The sequence below is a fragment of the Falco peregrinus genome, chromosome W (assembly GCF_023634155.1).
Source record: "Falco peregrinus isolate bFalPer1 chromosome W, bFalPer1.pri, whole genome shotgun sequence".
Classification (NCBI taxonomy): Eukaryota; Metazoa; Chordata; class Aves; order Falconiformes; family Falconidae; genus Falco; species Falco peregrinus.
Window position 1 is genome coordinate 17,706,585 of NC_073743.1, and position 17,351 is coordinate 17,723,935.

The 17,351-nt window shown below is 45.0% G+C and overlaps 1 protein-coding gene across 4 annotated transcripts in view; it reads left to right on the forward strand.

Annotated features, from left to right (window-relative positions):
- Positions 1-17,351, forward strand: part of LOC101920929 (SET-binding protein) — a 271,629-nt gene that overhangs the window by 34,080 nt on the left and 220,198 nt on the right. For 2 of the 4 annotated variants that reach the window (XM_055792952.1, XM_055792956.1), the window contains exon 3: positions 16,970-17,050. The exons of the other annotated variants lie outside the window; for them this stretch is intronic. In XM_055792952.1, coding sequence (XP_055648927.1) covers positions 16,970-17,050 — 81 coding nt within the window. The remainder of the gene's footprint in view (positions 1-16,969; positions 17,051-17,351) is intronic. 4 annotated transcript variants of the gene reach the window in all.

Consider the following 17,351-nt stretch of genomic DNA (forward strand, 5'->3'; position numbering starts at 1 on the left):
GGAGTTGAGGAGAAGGGGAAGAAAGATGTGAAAAGAGGCAGTTCCTTGAGCCGAAAAGCAGCACAAGGGTCAGCAGAGTTTATGTTCACTTCTATATGCTCCTGTCATAAAACTCAGAGACCGGCTTATAAAATGTTTTCTAGAGAATGCCCTAGCTGCAGTGGAGGAAGGTTTTGGCAGAGGTATAGTCTATTCATGGCCAGCAAGCTGTATTGTGTTTGGGATGTCAAAGTCCTACGTGCTCCTTAAAGATACCCAAGAGGCAGGCAGGAGCTTTTTTTTTAGTCAATACAGGCTTGGTTAAAGCTCCAGCGCTCATCAGCAGGTCCGAAACTTCTGTTGTTAAGCAAAGGGGAAGAGAGATTGCCTTGCCTTGTGGATCATCTGTGAGGTGTGCTGAGGTCTGCCTGGGCTCCTTTTGCTGGCCTTGCTTTACAGCTGGCCCTGGAAAGTGGGTGACAGGGTTGGGCAACGCTCCTGTTCCCAGAGCAAAGCAAGGGACAGCTGTTTTCCAGCAGTATGGCCATGAAATGGCTAATGTGTTGGTTGCTTGGCATTGCAGATTTGTGCCTTCATTCAGGAGTGCTTTATTGGGAGCCCTGTGATGGGAGCAGGCAGCGCAGTCACCACCTTACAGTGGGGAAACTGAAGCACTAAACGTGCTTCCCTCTGTGCAATGCTATCAACATCAGCTGAAAGTGAAGCCCCTGGCTCATTCAGTCACCAAACCATCCTCTTGCCTTTAAATCATGGGGCTGTCTTGACCTTCCCATAGCCTCCCTCAGTCTCTACTTGGCTTGCACGTCAGAACAAAGTGACACTTGTTTGCCTCGGCCAAAGAGCTCACTCAAGCAGGTGATTGTCTTGCCTCCTTTTTCAGTCCCAACACAGTGTTGAAAGTGTTGTCCTGGGATGTAAAACATCCCGTCCATTCCCCCGGGACTGGATTTTTGCTTTCTGAGTGCAAGTGGCACTGAAAGGAAAAGAGGTCAAAACTGCAGGATATGGGGAATAATTCCCAGGTGCTGAAAGTAGGAGAAAGATGTGAGTGCTCATCCTCTGTGCTCCTCACAGGGCAGGAAGTGAGGGAGCATTAACAGCTCTAGCTGCAATCACTGAAAAGCTGATCCCTCATTTGCAACCCTGCCATAAAAAACGGAGCAAGAGGATGAGGAGTCAATCAAAATCAGTTTTAAACTCCTTGTTGTTTATTTGGCTTGGGGTTGTTGAGAGGCCAGCGGATCTGAGACCGACACAAAACTGTGTCTTGCAGCAAGGACCATGGCTCTCAGCCGTGATCCTCTGCTCACCTCCCAAAGGGAAGTTTCTCCCTTCTGTGTTCAGCAAGGGAGGTTTGGTTTTATTTAATTATAAATATCTTCAGTGCATGTGCTGCATCACATTTGTGTGAAGGTTTGGGGCTTCAAGTCCAAAGGGGTTTGGACCTCAAAACTCAGGGGCATCCAATATGCAATCCAAGGAACTGAAAACATGGATTTTGTGCTTAAAATGAAAATATCAAGCCATTAAACTTCCTCTGTTTTGATGTCCCTCTCTGCAAATAAGGGATATGACATCACATGCTATCTCATATGATAAAGGAGGTAGTTCCTAAGGTCTACAAAGCATTTTGAAACCCAAAGTGATATCTAAGTGTCGTTTCATTTTTGTCCTGCTGTGGTTTCTAGTCAAAACGAGAGAAGTACAAGAAGATCTTGAGTCAGTGATGCTTTTGCTTTTGGTTTGAATTTGGAGCCCCAAAAATTAAAGGGCAGGAGGAGTGAGACAGGAAATTGAAAGTGAAAAAGAGACTTGAAGAAGCCCAAAAGAAACGGAAACCCTGAGCTGTGCCAGGGTGTCTTCAGCTGTAATGATCTGAAGGTTGAGCTCACCCTGGAGTGAGAAATCGTACTTTTTCACATAACAAAAATATAAAAATTTCCCTTAGGGGACTGATGAGTCTGGTCACCTCTGAAGTTTCAGTTTCTAAAATATTACTCATAATATTGACCTCTTTAAGTAGAGGTTTTTTTTGTGGGGAGAGCCAGACCGCTTTAGATATCAGTTTTCAGGGGAAACTGAGGCTCACAGCTGTAACCTGAGTTGCCACAGGTTATTCATATATGACATTGCAGTTCCAAAAAACTTAAATTTCACAATTTTCAGGCTAGCGCTTTACCCTCCAGGCCATAATATTTCGCCAGGGTTGTCTACTCAGTTGCTCAGGATTTTATGCTGAAAAGAACCAGCTTCTGACCAGAGGTTTAGTAATTTGCCCCATTCACAAAGCAGACTATTTATTTTTTTTCTGCCCCGCATGTGGTTTCTGGTTCTCAGTGGCTCATTTCTCTGGAAGAGGTTAAAAGAACCTCCTGTCAGCCCCATGACACAGAGTTTCAGCAAAGTGACTGAAAATAAGTCTGGGTAGATGTCTTGTTTAGGTGTTTGTAATCTGACTCAGCAGCCCAGACCTTGATTTTTATCTTCTCAAATGAGTGGGTGGGAGGGATGGGTGATAACAGTTCAAAGCATCATAGTTCCTGGCATCTGGGGCTGAAAGGAGGGATGGTATTTTACAGTAAGGGCTATCAACATTGTGACTTTTCATCATCATTATTATTATTATTGTTGTTATTATTATTATTTAGTTGCTTGCCCCATTGCTGTAACATTTTGCAACCTGGATAGCAGCTCAGATTGTTCCTATTTCCTACAGGACACTTTGCTTGTTTGGAATATATTTTATCTTTCCACTGCTGACTTTACTTGTTAAACCTCAGGCAAATACAATGAGTGAGCTTGGGTGAAGCTGAATATCAAATGTTGAAAAGGTGATGAAGTAACATGGGTGGGAGTTGAAGAAAAGGAAGAGTTTGGTGAAGTTGGATAAGTTTGGTTGGAAAGATCTCCCTCAGACTTTGAACAAAAGGAAAGTTATCCTTGCCGTTCCCAAAGATGTAATTCTTTTGTCAAAGAATGAAAATGCGCAGAAACTGGAGTGTTTTTCAGGCTTCAGACATCCACAGAAAAATCTATATTGCCTTCGGGGAATTTAAATGAAAATAAACATGCATTTTTATTTTTTTTTGGCCACATTTGGCCAGATAGAAGAGATCATTGGGCTTTTTTTTTTTTTAACTGACACCATTATTAAACCAAATCCAAACTGAAGATTTATAACTGTTCAAGTGCCTCCTGCTGGTTTGATTTAGGCTTTTAAAACTCCGGGCAGGCTAGGGAGGAGGCTGGCTCAGCCAGGCAGGAGCCATGGCCACCACTGCACATCCCTGCCCCTGCTGTTCCACCTGGGCTGCCCCTGGCCTCTGCTGGGAATTCAGGAGCTTTCGGTCATGCTCTATCCCCTTTGCTGCAAATTAGGCTGCCTGGCCAGCTGCTGGTGATCTCCTCATGCTTGCCACTGATTTGCCTGCTACTGCTCTGATTCCTGTAATTTTAGGTCTTGCAGGAGTGTGAAGGCATAGGGTTAGGCCCAGTCTTAAATGGTGGGTTTGCAGCCCACTGAGGCTCAAAGCTTTGGGGTTTTTCTGAATTTCTGGGTGCTGAGACAGTCGATACGGGGAGCTGGGGAAGGCAAATGGCCTTAAAGCATCCTCAAGGGTGAGAACCTGTAGAAGAATGGCTGCAGAAGCATGGCCTTAGAATCTCTGAAGATCTGCACAATCCAGGCCTGGTATTGGAATAGTCCTGTAATCAGAATTGTACTGAAGTTGCTGTGCTGAAGTAAACAAGAAAGGTAGCCTTGAGCTATTCTTGAATCCTGAGACCAAGTAATTATGTTGTGCCAACAGGCCGTGGCTGTAACAAGCTACAGCTGCTGGGAAAGCAGGTGCAGGGCCAAGAAAGATAGGGAGCAGTATGGGAAAATAGGGAGTAACAAACTACAAGGCTGAAGCACAGCAACACAATTAGCTACATGGATAGAATGCTATTTTAGTCATGATAATTAGGGGTGTGAGAACCGTGCGCGTTTAGAGACTACTAACCAATTATATTTCTGCTTTACGAATATGCATGTGTATCGGTTCTATATAAATAGTGTTAGAAACTAATAATGTTGGGCAAGATGCATAACTCATATTGAGCGTCTTCTTGACTCTGGCGAGCCCTTCTTCCAACAATAACCTACTGAGAACTATCAGCTAAGACAAGCGTTGTGGCCTTGCACCAACACCCATCTGTTTCACAGCTGGGAGATGTGGGACTCCCAGGGTGGAGGGGCTCAGGCCTTCAGGCTGCTCTCACGTCTTTGACTCTTCATACTAGTGATGTGGTCGGGTTCCCTTGGCCAAGGAGTGGCAACATGTCACAGGAATAGTCCGTGAGTGTGTTCCCCCTCCTGCCAGCATGGTTAGGCATGATATGGCACTGAGGAAGCTCTTCTTTAGGGGTAACAAAAGTCCTTTGGTCCTTGTGAGGCCAAGATCAGCAAACACAATCCCTTGAGTTTCATTGCTAGTGTTTTTTTACCTGCTGGAGGTTGAATTATCTGGATCTTGACAGATCCAGTATGCCTGGATTAGTCCTGTATTTGGATGGGAGAGCTTTTGGAGGGTTTGGGTTCTGTTGGCATAACTTAAGGAGTCTCAGTTGAACACCTGACGTGCTAGATTAGAGGTGATCCTAATATTGGTTTGAAAAACTTCTCTCAGGCCCATTGGAGAAGTCCTATAATAAAAAGATTTATTACCCTTAAACATGGGAGAACAGAAAAAAATCACAGAGAGTTAAAGGGACTTTCCAAATATAAAACAATTGCAGAGTGGAAGCAAGTCAGGGACCCCAAAATTTCCCAGTGTCACACTAGTAGTGTAGCCATGACAGAACAGCATCTCCTCTTAGCCCAACATGCAGATGCAAAGCATTTTGGAACCTCACTACAGAGAGTGGAAACATTAAATGGTGTGTTTCTGGAGTGGCTTGGTGCTTAAAAGCTCCAGTCAGAGATGTGAAAGATGGTACCTGTTGCTCCTTGACCTGCTGCAGATGCCATCCTGAGAGTGGGCACATTGGGGGATCTCCTGGGGCTTTCACTGCCAGCTGCACAACGGAGAACACCCTCATTCTCTTCACAGGATGAGTTGGTTGGTTTTGTGGGAAGCTGAGACCCCAGAGGGGTGTGCAGTGTTCAGGAGTCAGGTTGGATGCCATTAGCTCAGTGTTGATCACTCCCAGCTCCCACATCTCAAAACGAAAACACAAAAATCCCCACACCCTTCCACACCTCTTCCCAGTTTTCCATACTGCACCCCCTTCCTGTTGACTTTATTGCAGTTCATTGTTATCCCTGACTGGGGAATTCTGATTCAATGGTGTATCGGACAGATAGTGCTCGACACCAATCCCCTTTCCTTCCCTCCTATTTCCATAGAATAATGTAAGGTGATCTTTAGCAAGTCCCCTTTTGTTTAAAAGAAAATCCGAATGGAGGAATTGGATGACTGCTGGCTCTGTGTGCTTTTCTGTTCACTGGAACATCTTCCCATTGGAGTAACATCAAATGTAAAGACTGAGGAACTTGACCCGGCAGGTGCCAACTCTTGGGAATACAAATGTTCAGCTGTAGGAAATATCTCTGTTGCAGTGGCACTATGGAAGCAATTAGGTAGAAGATAATGGATGGGCTGCAGTAAGAGAGGAGGGAGCGACTCCACGGAGGTGCTTTGTGGTGAGATCATAAACCACAAGAGTTTAAACCACATGGATGGGCTGGCGATGTCAGCTGAAACTTGTGGTGGAATTCATCTCCTCGCAGAGGACTTCTCTCTGGCTGTTGTTGTTGTTGTTGCTGCTGCTGCTTTTAACAGTTCCCAAAGCTGGAGGCCCTGCTGCAAAGTTACTGCAGCAGCATTACAGTCAGAAACATGCTGTGTTTTGGTCTTAGGTGAACTTCTGGTTTCTGTTTCCACTGCCACCAAGTCTTTTGCATTCACAAAGCGTTTCTTCCTTTCTGCAAAGTGGGCTGCCTGGACCACTCATTTTACTTGGTGATTGCACAGTGGATGGAGCAGAGGAATGATCATGTGTGAAAGCATTCAACCTGCTCAGTTTTGCTCTGTTGCAGAGCCAGGCTGCAGTGGGAAAACATGACTGTGAATCAGAAGGTCCCATCTTCAGGCAGGATCACCCTTCCTCCTCTGTGTCTGTGAAGGACTCAGGTGGAGCAACATAGCTAATGGAAGGGCTCTTTCCCTAATGGTCTGTGCAACAACACTTTTCCTTCTGGAAAGCTTCTCTGTGCCCACACACAACCCCAGCTGCTTTGGAAGGAGGAGCTCTACTCTTTCTCCCCAGCTGCGTCTCCCCGCAGGGGCTTCCCCACCATGATCTCATGTAGCTTTAATGGGTAATTATTGCTGTCTCATGGCTCAGCGGTGTCTGCCTTGAAATGACCCAACTGTATGGCTGGTGATACCTATCTCAGCATCAGGCATGTGTTTTCACGCACACGCTTCAGCGCTATTCGCAGTTTGCATTCTGCAGACAAATAGGAGCTGAATCCTGCTCCCGTTTCTTGGAGGAAAAGATGTGCAAAACCAGGTAGGAGGACTGGAACGCAATTAAATTCCTTATCAGCATATGCACCAGCCTTTGCACGTGTACACAGTGCCTCATTGCAAATTAAAAATAAAAGAAAGAAGAAGTGGTAAAAGGTGTTGAAAAAGCAGTTTCATTCTGCTGTGTAAATGGCTTAGTAACTGTCCTTTTTAGAAAAACTATTTTTCAGGTTAGTCTCTTTTTTTTTTGGTTTTGTTTTTTTTAAGTCTTGAAGTTTTCATTGCAGCTTGAAAAACAAACCTAACTTCTGTTATTCCCACAGGTCTGCTCCCAGACTTCTTCCCCTCCCTGGCACAAATGCTTAGCGATGGGGAGTCACGCGGTTTATTGAGCTATTCTCTTTTCTTTTCCCTTTTTTTGAACATAACAATTCTGCACTCAGCATCTTGCAGGGCTGAAAACTTTTCTGTGTTTATAGATGCAGTGTGGAAATAACAAGGTGTTTTGGGATGATTTTGTTTTTTCTCTTCTGTGTTTTTTTTTTTCTTTCTTTTTTTTTCCCCCCTTTTCTCTCCACTCCCCCTCCCTCTTCTGGTTTTGCAGCATCAGGAGCTTTAGAAATTAGTGTGCATCAAGACCAGGGCAGACCTGCAACTTCCCCCACACCCAGTCACAGCTCTCCTTGCTCTGCTGCCTGTGTTGCTATATAAAAACGAAGGTGATTTGGAAAGTTAAGGAAAACCTCAGCACAGCAGCAGCACAGGCGTCATGCTCGGAAGAATCCGGTTTTTTTTCTCCAGCTCAGTTCAGGAGATAAGGATCTCCCTTTGCCTCCTCTGGCTGGAGGTTTCTCAGTGGGAAGCTCCTTGCTGGAGTGTGGTGCCTCCTTGCCAGGGGAGTAGCACATGAGCTGATCTCTCTGAACAGGTTAAATAAACAGGACTGTGTTTGGGTTAATTGTCACTGGTTCTGCTGCTCTCCATTACTGATATATCTGGGAGCCTGGCCAAGGAGCAGATGCAAAAGACAGCATCATCACCTCCCTCCTCATCCTCATTGTGTCTGGCTTTATCCTTCTTCTTCTCCTTCTCCCCCCCCCTTCCCCCCCCCCCGCCTTTTTCTTTCTTCTTCCCCCCCCCCCCATTTTTTCTTTCCCCTTTGGCTCTTTGGCTGAGCAAATAGGCCAGATGGCAGTGAGGGGAACAGACAACAAGTGAGCCATGGCATATGGGCAGCCTGTTTAATTTCAACTCCTGTTGGGAAGTAGCTTGCAGGGAGGTAAATTACAAAAGCAGAAGAGCATGTTAGAGGGGAGGGGCAGGAGGAAGGGGCGACCCTTTTGGGGATGAAGCAGCACAGCCGAGGGAGTCTGGGGTGCAGGGGACCAAAACCCTGGCTGCATTCCTGACACAGAGCAGTAATTTAGTTGTTTCCGTGTCAGTTTGTGCAGGAAGTCTTGTTGGCTGCACATGGGGAGGAAAGATGGAGATGTCCTAAAATGAGGAGGATGTGTCTCTGATTTCCACCTCACCCACCCTCCCCCCCGGGCAAGCTTCAGCCAGTCTTAGGAGCTGGGATGTGGAGATGTTTGCCCAGCTGCAGAAGAGGAATCATGTCACCCAAGATGATTTTTATCTATGCATATGATTGTGTATGTTTTGCTCATACTTTACTATGGGTTACCAATGTAAGATCATCTGCTGTAGACTTCTTTGAAGCAAAAGACATGACTTTTTAAGTTATTTTACAAAACTAAGCAAAAAGTTGGCACAAAACAAAATGAGAGGCAGCTTGGTAATAATGTAGTTTACAGCTATTCCTCTTTCTCCTTCCCTTCCCTTTAGGCATTCGTTTTTCTCTCTTCTGTTTTACTTTTTTCATTCAATATGTTAGCTATCAACTTCTTGCTATCTATTCTCATCCTTCATGCATTTTGGATTTTGCTAATTGAGACCAAAGTGAGGCTTACCTTGAATGTGTCCCAATGACTTAGGGGCAAAATTAGTTAATTGCACTAATTTATATATATGTGAGGCTTTCTGGTTTCATTTTGATGAACTGGGACTTTGGGGGACAGTGAAGAGGGGTAGGTGTACTTCTCTTAGTTTTTATAAATGTGTTGATTTTGCATCAGAATGTCATTGAAATTTAGTTAAAAATGCCTACACAATTTAGGAACTTGATTAATTTTATTCCTGTTGATGGTCAATAAGATTTGGGCTTCTCTGGTACAGGCTCACATCTCCTTCACCCCAGAGGCATTTTTAAAAATCTCTCATTTTGTCCAACAACATTCAAATTTTTTTCTGTTTGCTCCTCTTTGATGGGAATGAGCATGGAATCCCAATACAGTCATCACCCATGTGGACCATTTGGATCTTTGTGAATATCATCAGCATCCTGACCGGCAAAGGGAGACTCTGGCTTGATGTACCCGTGGATGGGATTCAGCTGTGAGCTCCATGCTTGTGCTCAGCAGGGTGGGAAAACTCTACAAACCAATTAGCTCTGGAAATCTTGAGCCCCGTTGGCAGGATGCAGACGATCCTGCCAACTGCGGTTGTGCTCTGTGCCTGCACAAAGAACTTTTTATATGACATTAATTCTGCAGAGAAGTTTTTATTCACCAGAGAGTCTGTGGAGAAATGATTATGCACCGCTGGCTTGGTGGAGCAGAATTTTAACTTCCAGCTCAGGCATTTCTCCACTGATTAGTTTTAACATGAAATTGAAACACAAGCCTGTGATTTATTGGTGAAATATTTAAGATATATTGTTAAATTATTCAAATAGCAGGCAAGCAAAAAAAAAAAGACAAAAAAAAAGGCAACCCATCCAAATAAGAGCTTGGTTTCCCACAATTTTAAAAACATACATTTGTGCTCACTAGATATCTGAAACAAAAAGTGCTATTTCAGTGCAAAGAAAAACATCTTTTAAAATGAAAGATTTCAACCTTATTAACCTTCCAGCAAACTTAACCTTGACTCTTTCTCCATCTGATCCCTGCAGACTGTCTTTCATCTGCAGCGCTAGGAATGGTTGCAGCCCTCCATCATTTCCTACTACTCATCTACCACATCTTCAGGCACTCACCCAGCCTGGCTGCAGTTACAAATGGTAATTGAGAGGCTTTTTGTTTTAGTGTTGATAAACCAGGCAGGGACTTCTCTGGTCTTCTTGCCTGGGTTTCAGATATCACCTTATCTTGTCTTGCATGTCCAGTGGATCTTCTATCCTACCCTGTGCTGGAGGAAAAGCTTGTTGAATTTGCTACACTTGTCTTTTCCCAGTTGCCCTCTGGCATCTCTATGTTACCACAAGGTAAAACCAGAACTGTCTTCTCAGAGGAGAAGAACAGGGATCATGCTCATGGTCTTAAAGGACTCCAGAGTTGTGGCAATAATAGTATAGATTAGTGAAGTAAAGGTTAAGTAAAGCATGATTTTTTGGGGGGGAGACTTAATGCTAATTTCCCCAACTTTTGAGAATAAAGCGTGTTGGAATTGCTGCGTCCTAAGGAATATTTATTGTTTTCTGTTTCTGTGTACCTAAGTTTCTCCAAATGTGGGATAGGTTACTAGCTCCCACAGCTGTATCCATTCTGAACATAAGATCAGTGTGACACTTTAAAAGCAAAGGTGATTAGACTTTTACAAGTCTTCAGTGAAAAGGCATGCAACGTGTATCAAAATCCATAGATGACTTTGAAAAATTCCACCCTTTCTCTTCATCTGCTCCCATTTCAACACAAAAAAAGAAGCATTTTTCAAGACTGCCCTCATCTAGCGAGCGACCCATCTTGGTCTGTGCAGCTGAGGAGGAGAAAACTTGCAAGGTCCAACTCTTTCAAACATGTGGCAGCTGAAAAGAAGGTAATTAGGACAGGCAAATCCAATCAGTACTTTTGCAAATGCTATTTATCTTTTTTTTCTGTGCGTGTGTGTCTATATTCTACTTCTCCACCTGCCTTCAAAGGGGGCTGATAAAAAGGATTTGCTTGGCCTTGTTGTTGCTGTAGGGGGAAGGGTGCCATTTGTGTGCCATGCTGCAAGACAGATGCTGCAGGTGAAACTACCCCAGAGGGGGCAATCCTAACCGGAGGGGACAGCTCCTGGGATGGAAGCACTTTTTTTTCTTTTTCTCCTCTTTGTGGGTTTGTTGCACTGTGGGACCAGGTTCTTTATGACATGGAAGAGCGGTCAAGGGTTTATGGAGCAATCAACTCCATCAGCAGCAGTGGCAATCACATAATGCTTCAGCCTTTTGTAATAGATTGTGTGTGTGTGTGTGAGCTGAAAGTATGGCCAGGAGGGAAGGGCATGTGAAACACTTGGCTTTTTTCATTCTTTTAATTTTTTTTCCTTGGAAAGAAGCTGTCTGAGTTCCTTTATGCTTTTCAGGCTCAGGGATGAGAGAGAGCGTGTGTATGTGTGAGGGCATGCACACGTCTGTGCCCATACAGTCACTCAAGTGGGAAAAAAAACCCATTTGAGGTTCACACAGGAGGAATTTCTGATGGAGACAACAGTCCTAAGCAGAAAGGCACATCCTGATCTCTAGCGAGTGAGGGGCACGCTGGCGCACACACGCACACACATACTCTCTGGGCGCTCTGCATAATACGTGCAAAGCGCTGCCCTTTAATGAAAGTAACCTATGGTGGTTGGGCTGCAGCCGGCCAGGCCAGACCTCGCCATTAATAAACTGGTAACATTCTTCTCCTTTTTAGTCCCTTTCAAAGCCAGCCCTGCGGTTTGATCTCCCTTGAATGCTGCTCCCCCTCATTTGGGGCTCCAATTCTGAGAAGATTTGGTGCATTGTTTGAGGTCGCAGGATGTCGGATTGATTTCGAAGCTTTTGTATTGACTCCAAGCTCCTGAATGAAGCTGTCATGTGTGTCTGTGGTTGGCTAGCAGGCTGTCCGGCTGCAAGCTGTGCCTTCCTTTGTTGTTTAGGCCTCATTGAGCTGAGGGAAGAGGCTCATTTCAGGGTGATTTACCACCACCCAAACACCAGCTGTCTGTTGTACTGCCGCTTGCATCCACCTTGGATTCAATTCTTGTTTCCCTTTGTTTCCCCCCTTCTCTTCTCCCACTCTACCGCTGTAGGCACTTGGGCACCGGTTCTTCAAGATGTGTGGATCACCCTGACAGAATAGTGTAAAAAACATAAACATCAAATACGTTGTTCTTCCCAACATCATTTATGCACTTGTGGGGATTTTTTTTAGGGTTCACTGTTGCAGTGCTGTAAACATGTTTTCTTCTTGGTGAGAAACTGAACCATGGCCCTAAGGAAAAAAAACAACAAACCAACAACCCAAACAAAAAAATCCCACTGTGTTCCTCTTGTCTTGTTACTAAGTAGCTCGTAGTAAAAAGCAGTTATGATTTTATTTTAAAATTACTATTAAGCTCAGTGGCAGGACAGCAGACTGAATTGCACGGCCTGCCTGGTGCAGGATGTCAGGGGAAGTGGCTGCAGAGGTGCTCTCCGGTCCTGGAAATGTTGGGATAATTGGATGGATGGAGAAGGAGGCAGAGAAGGACGGCATCATCTCCCTACATACTTGTTATTCCTGAGCTGGTACGATCGCTGTGTTTATGTGGATATCATGCTGGAGAGCTGTTTTGGTGGTGTAAGGAGAGGAAGAAATGGGAAGAGGCTGTGAAGCACTGCTCAGCTTCACAAAGCTCTTTCAGAAAAGTACTCCTCTGTGAAGAGCTGAAATGCTGATAAAAGCCTCAGAAAGGCTGTGCTGGAAGCTGTGCTCTTCCCCAAGTTGCCATGGGCCAAGACTCAGTTATCCTTTCTGCACCTCATGTTTTTGTCTGTTGATGAAAGACATTTTGAGGGTATTGCAAGGCAGGAGAGATGGAGAGAGTGTGAACAGCTGAGCCAAGGCCAAGTTTGGCCAGTGAGACCTTCCAGTGGCCAAGTGGAGACGGGTTGCACCAGTGCCTTGGGGGTGAGGCTACTGCCAGTATTTTTGATGGCCATGGCGCAAAACCAAGGAAGGCTGATGAGAACTGAGCAGGTCAGAGCCCAGCTGGACCTGCCCGTGGCCCCAAGGTGCACGGCATGGTGCTGCTGAGCCGAACCTGCCTCTTGAGCAGATCTTTCCAGCTGCAGACCTGGGAGAGCGGGAGGAAGATGGAATCCTCTGGTTAATCCCAGCCAGCTCCTCCGGGGCTGAGCCTGGCAGCTCCATGGAGGCCTGCCGGTGCCATGTGCATCACGTCTGACTCCTTTAAATGGGGCTGGCAGCTCTGGGCAATGTGGTTGCACTGGGGCTCGGCGATTTGAGCGTGCCCCTGTGCCTCCCCCCTGAGCCGCTGGCGTGAAGCAAGTTGTGACCAGCCCTCATTTGACTTCTGGGTGATGCAGTTTAGTGTTTCTCAACCACAGGCTGTTAAAACTGGCAACCGATCAGCTCCTGTCACTCATGCAGCTGAGATCATTAAGCCTGTTACTACTATTATTTTTCTCCTTTTTTCTGCAAACTTTGGCCAACTACTGGAGCTCGTGGTGCAAGGAGAGGGGAGAGGCCAGTGACTTCATATAAGAGGTGGGATAATGGGACATATATATGTATATTTCAGTGCTCGCCAAGGAGCTTTCTTGCTCTTTGCCTTGGGAAGGGGGATGTCTGACGATGGGTGGGAGCCAGAGAGCTCCTCGGTTGGAAATCCTTGTGCCTCCTCACTTCTAAACCAGAGCACAGCATCAAGAGCAGGCAGCAGTGTCATTTAGTAGCAGTACATCTGTGAGCTTTCAAGATCACTGTGCTCCTCCCCAATCCTGTTATTAAAAGGCCACGAAACATGGCAATGATGCTCCATAAATTAAGACTGTACATCCATAGCACCCAGTGAGACGAGGCTCCTCTCTCTGCAGTGTTTTCCTCCCCCTCCCCTGTAAGCATCAAGTGCTGCTGAATGAAGGAGGGAGGGATACATTAGGAGGCAACAACCATGGCAGGATAGTCCCAGTGAGGTGTTTTAATTTCTTAACAAACTCTTTGGGCACTAGAAACTGTAAAATAACATACAGATAAACAAACAAAAACTCACTGACCCTTAGCACCCTGGAGGGCTCTGTTTCAGATCACTGAATAAAAGCTGAAGTTGCATATGCATGTTTAATGTAACACAAGGCGTGTGCTGTGGAAAAGCGTGCTTTCTTCTAATCTGGTTCCAGACAGAAGCATCCAAACAGAAGCCCCTTTTCCCTATTCCCACTGAACTGCTTGGTGTATGCGAGGAAACCCCTGAATGACAAGGCCTCCATCTGCTCTTGAGCGGAGTTGCGACTGGCTGCAAATGTCCATATGCTTTTTTTTTTTTCCTTTCAACATAGCTGCCTAATGTTAGACACCTATTCCCAAATTAAGCATCTTCTCATAATAAGCTTTCCTAAAAAAGAGGTGGAGGTAGTAGCTATTTCAGGCAATGTACGTTGGGAGAGGTACATCTGCAGTTGGAAAAGGAGATGGGATTATTCATCTCGTGCATTGCTTCAGTTTGCTTTTTTAAGGGGATGGTAGAGCCCCTGCATTCTTGTACTGTCCTCTGTTCTCCCTTCATTCTCCAAATACTGACCTTTTAAAATGTGATTAAAAAGCTGAGATGGAGTCTTCAACCTCAAAATAACCTAAAAATTTAACTCATTGGTTTCTGCAATCTAGGAGAAGACACTAACTACAGAGCTATAGAGTTGGTCTCTCTGTAGCCCAACAGCTATATGATTTGCCCCTAGTGAAACAACCCCTGTAGGCAAGCCTGGAAGGGGAGCCTGGCTGACATGCAGGGTTTGTGTCTTTTACTTGCCTGGTAGGAGATCTAGCTTCAGCTATAGGCAATGCAGCACTTTGTGATGAAAATCCATTTCATGGAAGTGTTGCTTTAATCATCAAGATCTTCTGACTGTACAAGAAGAAAAAGGATGTTTCTAACAGAGGCTAGGCAAAACACACCAACTCACTAGCTGAATCTGCTGTAGAGAAAGCAGGCTCTAGTTTTAACATGAACTAGCTGGCTGGGGTGATGGCTTTGCAGAGGGAAAAAGAAAAAAACTATCAAGTTTTGTGTTCGTATTTCCCCTCTGCTCTTGATTTGCAGGTGATTATGGACAACACCTTGCAATTTCTCTGTTAAAGAAAGTTGGTGATACTTCCATCTGGACAGAACCTGGCCATGGTTTGGCATGAGCTGAGGTTGCAGGACCAGTATATCCTAGAAGCCAAAGAAGGGTCTAAAATTGGGAGATTTTCCTTGGTTTGTGGTGTAAAAAGGGCTGGAGTATCTTTTTCAGCATAATGACTTTGCAGTGGATACTGGGACAAATTGACTATCAGCAAGTCTTGTATGGATGCAGTTTCCTAAACACAGGAATTTCCTAAACACAGTATGTTGCTGCTATAGGCACCATAATGTATCCTGGCTGTCAGTCAGCTGCCTGTTAGGAAATGTGTGGGTCTCCCTTAGGTCCTTTTGTATCTCTAACTTGTCTCATGTACTGTGGGGTGTCTAGAAAGTCTCCTTTGGTTAGACAGACAAGTCCTTCTCTGTGCCTCAGTTTATTCTCTCTAATGTAATTATTTAATACAATTACTTAATTACTTTAAATTTTAATTCAAGCACTTCTTTCTGGGGAAAGATTTTAGAATTCAAGAGATTACAGATCAGTTGGTGAAGGACTGTAGTAATGGGGCAAGAGAAAATTCCTTTAATACAGGGGTCCTCAAACTATAGCCTGTGGGCCAGATACAGCCCCCCAACACCCCCCCCCCCCCACCCTGCTGCCAGGGGTTGGGGGGGGGGGAACCAAGCAGCCACAGATGACTGCCTGCCACTTCATCCGCGCGCCGGCCCCCTGTTTAAAAAGTTCGAGGGCCCCTGCTTTAATAGATGGGAGTCACAGGTAGAGGATGCCAGGTGGAAGTAGTCCTCTGAAAACCTCAAAGTTTGACAGGTTGCAATCAGCAGCCCCAACCTTGGGCCTTTTGGTTAGGTATCAGGTACAGGTACTGCCTTTCAGTGTCTTTTTTTCCCAACGTCTCTTTTGGAAAGAGGAGAAAAAAAATTTTTTTGCACAGTATCTGACCTTGCTGAGACTTGTGAGATGCTGGGGTCACCAAGTAAGAGATGTCACCACACCTGGCAGCCTCTCCTGAGGTGACCAGAAGTTTATCTGTCTGTTTGTAATTTCTGCCACCAAGGGTCATCTCTCTGCTGTGCCCTGTCATTGAGCGATGGCTGGAATTCCTTTTAATTGTGCCCTTTCTCTTCCTCATCATTTAGGGCAGAGCGCTTCCACTTGGCTAAACTCATTAACTACTTTAACATTGAGATCTCCTTTTCCGTATAAATTCATCCAGCTGAAATCTTGTGACTCTTCAAGGCTGCATGTCAGCAGATTCTCCCTCTGTCACCCAGCAGATGCTGAGAGTTTATTTTTCAGCTGTGGACGGCAAGTCTGAAAAAAGGCAATGTCTTTGTGGGATCTGTGGGAAAGCAGGTAATTGCGACAGGTTTGTGGGGACTCAGGCTGTGTTACTGTTTGAGCCCAAGGAGCTTTTTGACCAAACCTGCAATCCCAGCCCCTTTCTGCCATGGTGATTTATCAAGATGTTCAGGTCTGATAAGCTCCAAAAATGCTTTGGTGGAGAACCAAAGTGACTCAAGTAATCCCCAGAAAAGAACTACTTTAACATGAGGGACCTTGCTGCTGGGATCATGCTCGGTCAGTCTGATGGGTTGTCAATGAAAAGAAGCTGTTTGCGCTCCACTTATAAAAGGAGGGTGAGGTGACCCTGTTTCTTTGTAAATCTCTGTTGGCCCCAGCATTTTATTGACATTGCAGGGTCTGTGCCAGCAGTGTTGGGTGGTGAGGGTGGGCTGTTGAATACCTGGGAAGGGCTTGCCAGGGGTTATATGGACCAGTTGTCCTAATGAGAGCAAGTCACACCTGTAGACTTTATTTCACCAAATCTAGCTACACTAGAAGCAAGTAAGCACTAACTTGGTAAGGGTGAACAGAAATACTGGTGTGTGAGGTTTGCCTCAAGTCACTCCAGGTTGGTAATTGTACTCTCTGAGCATGATAGATTTGTTTCTGTTCATGTATGTGTATGAAAACATTGTGTTAAAACAACCTGTTCCTTTTCAGCTTGGCTTGCCCATATTCCTACTGTGTTTTTCTACATGCCTTGCTTTCCTTCTGCCCCTGTCTCTGTGACATCCCTCATGTTGTGTTATCAGTCTTTGGGAAATTCTCCTTGGCAGCCTGGGAGCTACACCTCTGTGGAAGGGTATCTCCCAGCAATGCAGGATGAGCCCACAGGCTTCTCTAATGTCTTTTCTTCCCCTGTTTCTGGTCATAAATGCAAGCCTCTTGGTCTTCAGTGGTTCAGATTGTGCTGATGTTTTTCTTGCCTTATCTTTTATAGGGAAAATTCATTGGAGATGCAAAACTGCTTATGAGTTGTGGTTGCAGAAAAGGGAAAAATGCTCAAAAAGACTCAGATCAGGTCAGTCAATATGTACCTTAACTGGTGGAAATAAAAGAATGTGTTAACATCTGGTTGATTTGAACTGTGCTGTTGCATATCAGGGTTCCTGGACACAGAGTCCTTGACATGGCTGACAATGATACAACATTAATGTTTTTGTATTTGTTGTTTCTAGAAAAAAACATCAAACAAGATCAGGCATCCACTGCACTAGGAGCTGTTAATGCCCTAGCCTAACTTACTCCCACTTGGTTTATTTATTCATTAATTCCGTTTCTTTATAAAAATCCACTCCAGGCAATGCCTTTTTTAAAGAATA